General features: G+C 44.0%; 1 protein-coding gene across 2 annotated transcripts; it reads right to left on the bottom strand.

Annotated features, from left to right (window-relative positions):
• Nucleotides 1-279: 279 nt before the first annotated feature.
• On the bottom strand, nucleotides 280-3,766 carry klhl23 (kelch-like family member 23). Of its 2 annotated transcripts, XM_004081914.5 has the most exons (4): nucleotides 3,515-3,766; nucleotides 2,197-3,430; nucleotides 1,446-1,598; nucleotides 280-1,364 (listed from the first exon to the last, which is right to left on the bottom strand). In XM_004081914.5, the coding sequence occupies exons 1-4, from the start codon at nucleotides 3,587-3,589 to the stop codon at nucleotides 1,051-1,053; spliced, it is 1,776 nt and encodes a 591-aa protein (XP_004081962.2). In that variant the 5' UTR covers nucleotides 3,590-3,766; the 3' UTR covers nucleotides 280-1,050. The 2 variants fall into 2 exon arrangements, with proteins under 2 accessions (XP_004081962.2, XP_078795426.1); XM_078939300.1 differs by having other exon boundaries at nucleotides 2,197-3,766.
• Between the last annotated feature and the right edge of the window lie 4,565 nt (nucleotides 3,767-8,331).

Below are 8,331 nucleotides of genomic sequence, written 5' to 3'. Positions count from 1 at the left end.
AACTAAGCTCAAAGAACTGCACTTTTAATTTAATAACAATAATGGGAGAAAAAACGGGTTAAATTCACTGTAATACACTATGATATTATAACAATTACCTCACAGAGTCCTGGGTGGGGTACATTAAAGAGGATGTATTGAGACCTTTCTGTGTGGACTCTGGTTGCCTCCCACTGCCCAAAAAAGTCTTAATGTGTGATTGTGGCCCTGCGTCAGACTGGTGGACAAATATAAAGCAACGATTGTCGTGTTTTCAAACAGAAAAAAAGAGTCCAACTGTTTATTTGTTAGAATGTTTATTTTAACACAGTTAGAAACACTTTTTACATGCTTCTCTTTGTCTTGTTATGCTGCACATGCCCGACAGGTGCTGCTGTAATGTCATCCTAAAAGCTACTTTGTAGTTCGTTGACAGAATTCTCTTAAATCAATGTCTTAACAGCACAACGATGAGACACACCAACTCATTGAAATGTGATTGGATGAATTCACACTCATCAAAACAATTTTTAGCATGACACGCATTGATTTTCTCACTGTTTTCCTGACAATCTATGTGTCATGAACACTTATTAGCATACCTTCTTAACTGTCTTCTTGCCAGTAACCAGCCCTGCAACACACCTCCACCGGACCAAAGAAGCGAGTAAAAAGGGTTGAGCCTGATGTTGAAACAGATGTGCAAAATTTGTCAACGAAATATAAAGTTTGAATGAATTAAGAGCACGGGACTTCCATAATTTATCCCTGAAGAAATCTTTAGCCACATGGTTTTGTTTACAAGCTTTTGTACGGAACAGGGACGTCCCCTTGACGGGAGCCTGTATACAGACCAAGGACTCGATCCGTGCCAGATTAAGCGGACCGGGTCTGGACCAAACGGTTTCCCCAGTCTGAATACACCCTTAGTAACAACAAACTAACTGAATATTTAGCAAATACTTCCTGAAAGAAAGAAAATAAAGTTCTGTATAAGAGTACAAAAATATTCCTACAATATTGCATAGGGAATATACTATTTGATCAATCTGGCACAACAGCAAAGGCTTGTCAGTGAATACCAAGAATGGAAACACATCCATGGGACCTGGTAGGGCTTGGAAGAGAACCCACAATCTTCCATGAGTCCAAGTCCGGGTCGTATTTCTCAATGCTTTCCAGGTACGTCCCTTTGGAGTAGGAATATCCTCCTGTCACATATATAGATCCATTTATTACCACAGCTCCACACTCCATTCTCCTCTCATTCATCATGGATACAGGCTTCCATTCATCTTTCTCCGTGTCGTAGCAGTCTGCGACGGCCGTCTGCCCACCCATTAAAAATAGCTTGTTGTTCAGGGACACAGAACACAGCCCGTGCTCTGGAGGAAGAAGATTTCACCTTAGGAAACAAGAATCAATCCAATAATGATTCTGTCTTGTCTGTTGTGAACTTTACTTACCTGGATGGGGACTCATCGTAATGATACTCCATTCGTTAGTATCAGGGTTGTACATCTGGATGTTCTCATATGTGCAGCTTCCTCTGTATCCATAGTGGCCTCCAGTCACATAGATTTTCTCTGCAACTGTGCAAGCAGTGGCATTCCCTACACCTTTAGAAGGGAAAAATCATTGAACCTCTGCAATAAATCATTTCACCTTATGTGTATGTGAAACGTTAATTTGATTTCGCTTCATAACTGTCATGCTCAGTTGTTAGCGGTGCATAAATAGTATGGTTCTGGAGATTTAAACTTCTGAAAATGGGCCAAAAACTGCTGGGAAATAGGGCATGAGCCAATATTTATCTTAACACTGAAAGGGAAACATCTTAAAGGTCCAGTTTTTTAACTGTATCTTAAATCTTTCATCACCAAATGGAGTTTGCTCAGTTCTGCATGCATGGCCTCAGTGATCCCGTTAGAACGCAAGAGGAGAAAAAAAACTCAGGTATTGAGTTGTTTTTGTGATAAAGTACAGACTCCTTACTGTTGTCATAACAACTAAGCCATCTCCTTGACAACAAAGCAAACCCCATCAACTGACGAAACAATCCAGCTGTCTCTAAGGTCAGAAAGAAAGTCGTTTTTGTCCAACGTCTGAATGTCCAACTATAACAACCAACTCTTTGATGTAGTAAAGTGTGCACAAAATCTCACTAAAAGCTCTTCTTAGAAAAGCTCTTCTTCATCTTTAGATGTTTTAGCATACCTTGAATCATTTTGGAGACAGAAAACCATTTCTTTTTTAAAGGATCATAAAATTCAGTCTCCCGCTCCGGAGCTCCTGCTCTGTATCCTCCCAAGACATAAATACAGCCACGCAGAGCCACAGAGGAGTGATAGTACCTGGCTGTGATCATGGGGCAACCTTTGCTCCATTCATCAGAATCACAGTTATAGATAGAAACACTGTCCAGGGCCTCCACTGTATTTGTTCTGTAGCCCCCGGTCACATAAATGTTTGCTCCAAGCAGGGTGACGCTGTAGCTTTCTCTTTCGTAGTCAGGAATATCTTTGCCTTGTACCCATGTGTTGCTGATAGGATCCCAGATGTGCACCTCACAAAGAGGGTGCCAGTAGTATCCTCCGATGATATACACGCTGGAGGATATTTTTATTCTTGTGGAGATTTCTTTGCCATTGGATCTCAAAGCCTGAAAGATGACGGACCTCAGCTTCCCATCATCTTTTGACAGGTACTGTCTGTACACTTCTAATGAAGATCTGAAATAAATCTCATCCAGATCCAGATCCATGCAGTGCAGGAGCTTTAACACATAGGGGACACGGTCATCCAACCTATGAGTGACCCACTTCACAATAGCACCAATGAGATCTTCATCTCTCTGTGCAGTGATGCTCTGAGTAGAAAGAACTGACCTCACTTTCTCAAAGTCCAAATCCAGGAACTCCTCTTGATCGGTGAGTTCTGTGAATCTGCTCAGCATCAGTCTCCGTGCCTCCCTTTCCAGCTTGGTGCACAGGTGCAGCTCAGCAAACGCGTGCATGCCCAGACAGTTGTCCACGTCCATGAGGCGAATGAGGAAGTCCTCACATGCTTGTTTAACAGAGGTGAACTGAAGGAGGTCCGCAGCCTCCAGCAGGCTCTGCACGGTCCTGTCAGTGATGCGCACCTGCGCGGTGTAAACATAATCCAGCAGAGCGCGCAGAGCTGCGCAGTCCACTCCAGTCAGCTTGATGAAGCTGTTGGATCTTTCCCTCATATCAGCTGTAAACATGACTTTAAAATAAGAGCTGCGGGCTGCCAGAAGGGCTCTGTGACAGGGAAACACCTCTCCGGATTCACCACACTGCAAGCTCACGTCAGTGAACAAGCCGCCCACGTAGAAATGCCGGAGCGCATCCAAAAGGTGAGCCGCGTGCTCCCCATCACAGAAATCAAATGTGTAGATCTCTTTAGTGGTTTGTGACATCATGATATCCTGGAAAACAAGAGAATCACGAAAACAGTATTTCCATTGTAATCCACCTTCACCTTTAAAAATAAATTCAAAAAGGTGGGTTACCTCTAAACTTCTTCCATGGATGGATCGCGCTTTTGTCCTCTCCCTTCCAAACGCCCCCTCTTCCAGTTCAAACATGAACCTCAATTTAGATCATGGCTGCAGGCGCATCGGTCCTATTTTGGTAGGCTATTTGAGCGCAGTGGCCATCCCCCCCTCATCATCTCCTCCCTGCCCTGCGCTCTGGTGTCCTGGTCCTTGACAAAGCCAAGCAGCCCTTCAGAGGAATCCCTCTCACACCGCTATTTTCTCTCAGTGCCTATAAATATCAGTCCAGTCTCATGACGCGCTCACGGACGGCGCATTAGTAGAAGGAGCGGAGCCGCTCACTGAACACGAACTGGATACAGATCAGGAGGAGAAGAAGAAACCATTCAAATGACCCATTCACGATTTTTCCTCCCAGTCTAGTCGTCGCCATGGTATTCTGAACGTGTCATTTAATGCGGCCGAAGCTTTACCTAATCCTGTGGATTAACGGCACCGTGCGCCCTGCTGCACTGTAAGAAAAAAATAAAAAAAGGGGGGGGGGGGGGGGGGGCGTGATCATTGGAGAGAAGTTATTCCACGGTTTTAACTTTCACCTAAAAACATAAAAAGAAGAATAATTCACAGTGTTTAGGCCTACAAGATATTATGCCTTTGCGTAAAAATACGGAAAACGAGAAGAGCCCAAATAAAAAAAAGTCCATTATTAAAAAAATAAACAAAAACAAAGTGTGAAGACCTACTTTAAAATCTTAAAAAATTAAACTTTTTAATAACTCAATTAAATGTCATATGGCATTTAGTTTACTTCAGGATAAACTTTTTTATTTTGATTGCTTATCTTAATTGTTTTCACCGTTTACATTTTACTCCCTAAACACGCAAAAAATGGTGTTGTCCATTATTCTGTTCCCACTCATTCTGTTTGGGATCACAGGGATGCTGAAGCTATAGCCACTGTGGGGTGAGCACACTTCACCAGTCCATTGCAGGGCCACACAGACATACAACTACACACTAATAAATATAGGAGCAATTTTTGAATCAATTTATCAATTAAAACTTAATCAAACACGTGTTCAGACTGTGGAAGGAAGTGTCAGTGAAAATCTAAAGGGGAGGACTTGCACTTCACACAGAAAAAATCCAAATCTTCTTGCTATGTGGTGGTGCCACTAAACCAACCCTCTCATTGCATCACGAGTGGTCAAAGAGGCTAAGATTTTATCATCATTGATTTTAACTATTTTAATTTTTCTGTATTCATAATAAAACTGTATAGCTGTTTAAAGATCATGTATTTAAAGCCAGACAGGCTGCTGCAGGTTGTAGTGTCTGTTTTCTTATATTTTTTGCCACGTGAGAACCAGGAACTTTGCAGTGGCTTATCAGTAGGAAACCGAAGGTTAGAGAGGTCTCACGTCTTTGTTGTGAGACTCAGTTTTTTTCCCAGCCTTCATCTTCTGTTTTTCTTAAACGCAGTTTTTTTTTTTTTTGTCAAAGCAAGACATGACATAAGCTGACAAGGACGTAGAAACAAAACAAGTGGGAGAAAACATTTGAGCACAAACACGAAAGAGGTTACCATCCTCAATCTGGTTCTAATCCAGTCCAGTCTGTGTGTGTTCAACTAACATGCTATCGACAAGAGAAAAGATGAAGGGTATTGTAGATTTGGGGTAATCATCATTACAGAATTCTGTAATAGAAAGCTCAACAGGTTCTTCTCTTATGTTTTGCTCCCACTATATTGACCACACTCACAAATCTGGGAGCCACTGTGAGATAATGAATTAGAAAGAGTGGGAGGTTGATGTCTTCTGTGTTTCATCGATATGTTAAGTCTTTTTTTTTTCTTTCCATGTAAAGGTAAACAATGTATTTTTTCCCCTTTATTTGCCCAAAGAAAAACACATCTTGAGATAACAAGGTTCAGGTGAAAATAAGACACATTTTTTTAAATAATACTTACTAAATATGAATGAATCTAGCCACAGGGGTTGCAAGCCAGTTGCCTCTGTGCCGGTCCCAAGCCCGGATAAATAGAGAGGGTTGCGTCAGGAAGGGCATCCGGCGTAAAAATTGCCAAAATAACTATGCGAATCATCCACACCACTTTAGACATACCGGATCGGTCGAGGCCCGGGTTAACAACGACCGCCACCGATGCTGTTAACCTACAGGGTGTCGGTGGAAATTTGACTACTGTTGGTCGAAGAAAGAGAGGAGGCAGAAGGGTCCGTGGCCAGAGAGAGAAGGGAAAAGGCAGGAACATAGGTTTGAGAATAGGGACTCTTAACGTTGGCACAATGACAGGGAAAGGCAGAGAGCTGGCAGACATGATGGAGAGAAGGAAGGTAGATGTACTGTGTGTGCAGGAGACAAGGTGGAAGGGCAGCAAGGCACGTAGTATTGGAGGAGGATACAAACTGTTCTATCATGGTGTTGATAGGAAGAGAAACGGGGTAGGAGTGATTCTGAAGGGGGAGTTTGTAAACAGGGTTCTAGAGGTGAAAAGAGTCTCAGACAGGATGATGAGCCTAAAGTTGGAAATTGAAGGGGTGATGGTGAATGTAGTCAGTGGGTATGCGCCACAGGTTGGCTGTGAGTTAGAAGTGAAGGAGAGATTCTGGAGTGAGTTGGATGAGGTCATAGAGAGTTTTCCCAGAGGAGAGAGAGTTATTATTGGAGCAGACTTTAATGGGCATGTTGGTGAGGGCAACAGAGGTGATGAGGAGGTGATGGGCAGGTTTGGTGTGAAGGAAAGGAATCTGGAGGGACAGATGGTGGTGGACTTTGCGAAGAGGATGGAAATGGCTGTAGTCAACACTTACTTCCAGAAGAGAGAGGAACATAGAGTGACATACAGAAGTGGAGGTAGGAGTACTCAGGTGGACTACATCCTATGCAGACGAGGTCATTTGAGAGAGGTTAATGACTGCAAAGTGGTAGTAGGAGAGAGTGTAGCTAGACAGCACCGCATGGTGGTGTGTAAGATGACTCTGGAGGTCAGGAAGAAGAAGAGAGGGAAAACAGAAAAGAAGACCAAGTGGTGGAAGCTACAGAATGAAGAAACTTGTGAGGAATTTAGGCAGAAGTTGAGACAGGTCCTGGGTGGTCAGGATGAGCTTCCAGATGACTGGGAAACTACAGCAGAGATTATCAGGGAAACAGGTAGGAAGGTGCTTGGTGTGTCATCTGGAAAGAGGAAAGACGGTAAAGAGACTTGGTGGTGGAATGAGGAAGTACAGGAATGCGTCCAGAGGAAGAGGTTGGCTAAAAAGAAGTGGGATGTAGAAAGGACTGAGGAAGGTAGACAGGAGTACAAGGAAGCGCAGCGTAGAGTGAAGAGAGAGGTGGCAAAGGCCAAACAGAAAGCTTATGATGAGCTATATGACAGGTTAGACACAAAGGAAGGAGAGAAGGACTTGTACAGACTAGCCAGACAGAGAGACAGAGATGGGAAGGACGTGCAACAGATAAGGGTGATTAAGGACAGAGATGGAAAGGTGCTAACAACCCAAGAGAGTGTACAAAAAAGATGGAAGGAGTATTTTGAGGAGCTGATGAACGTGGAAAATGACAGGGAAAGAAGGGAGGAAGATGTGGTTGTTGTGGAGCAGGAAGTAGCAGAGATTGGAAAGGATGAGGTTAGGAAGGCTCTGAAAAGGATGAAGAGCGGAAAGGCCGTTGGTCCTGATGACGTACCTGTGGAGGTATGGAAGTGCTTAGGAGAGACAGCAGTGGAATTTCTAACGAGGTTGTTCAATAGGATTTTAGAGAGTGAGAAGATGCCCGAGGAATGGAGGAGAAGCGTTCTGGTTCCGATCTTTAAGAACAAGGGTGACACGCAGAACTGCAGCAACTATAGAGGAATAAAGTTGATGAGCCACACAATGAAGCTGTGGGAAAGAGTAGTGGAAGCCAGGCTTAGGAAGAAGGTGGAGATTTGTGAGCAGCAGTATGGTTTCATGCCCCGTAAGAGCACCACTGATGCCATTTTTGCTTTGAGAATGTTGATGGAAAAGTACAGAGATGGTCAGAAGGAGCTGCATTGTGTGTTCGTAGATTTAGAGAAGGCGTATGACAGGGTGCCGAGGGAGGAGCTGTGGTACTGTATGAGATTGTCTGGAGTGGCAGAGAAGTATGTCAGAGTAGTTCAGGACATGTATGAGAGAAGTATGATGGTGGTGAGATGTGCTGTAGGTCAGACAGAGGAGTTCAAGGTGGAGGTGGGACTACACCAAGGATCAGCTTTGAGTCCTTTTTTGTTTGCTATGCTGATGGACAGGCTGACAGACGAGGTAAGACAGGAATCTCCCTGGACAATGATGTTTGCAGATGACATTGTAATTTGCAGTGAGAGTAGAGAGCAGGTGGAGGAACAGCTAGAGAGGTGGAGGTTTGCTCTGGAAAGAAGAGGCATGAAGGTCAGTCATAGTAAGACAGAATACATGTGTCTGAACGAGAGGGATCAAGGTAGAAGCGTTAGGTTACAGGGGGCTGAGGTGAAGAAGGTGCAGGAGTTTAAGTACTTGGGGTCAACAGTTCAGTGTGATGGGGAGTGTGGAAAAGAGGTGAAGAGGCGAGTGCAGGCAGGTTGGAGCGGGTGGAGGAAAGTGTCAGGAGTGTTGTGTGACAGAAGAGTGCCAGCAAGACTCAAAGGAAAGGTGTACAAGACAGTGGTGAGACCAGCTCTGCTCTATGGGTTAGAGACGGTAGCAGTGAGACAGAGACAAGAGGCTGAGATGGAGGTAGCGGAGATGAAGATGTTGAGGTTCTCTTTAGGAGTGACCAGGTTAGACAGGATAAGGAACGAGTACATCAGAGGG

Source organism: Oryzias latipes, chromosome 21 (genome assembly GCF_053564925.1).
Source record: "Oryzias latipes strain Hd-rR chromosome 21, Olatipes_Hd-rR_3.1".
In the NCBI taxonomy this organism is placed as follows: Eukaryota; Metazoa; Chordata; class Actinopteri; order Beloniformes; family Adrianichthyidae; genus Oryzias; species Oryzias latipes.
This window is presented reverse-complemented; position numbering and strand designations above follow the sequence as displayed.

Coding starts and splice junctions, on each gene's coding strand:
- klhl23 (XM_078939300.1), bottom strand. CDS start 3,589: ATGTTTGAACTGGAAGAGGGGGCGTTTGGAAGGGAGAGGACAAAAGCG. Junction 1,599..2,196: donor TGTCTCCAAAATGATTCAAG/GTATGCTAAAAC, acceptor TCCCTTCTAAAG/GTGTAGGGAATGCCACTGCT. Junction 1,365..1,445: donor TACGATGAGTCCCCATCCAG/GTAAGTAAAGTT, acceptor TTCTTCCTCCAG/AGCACGGGCTGTGTTCTGTG.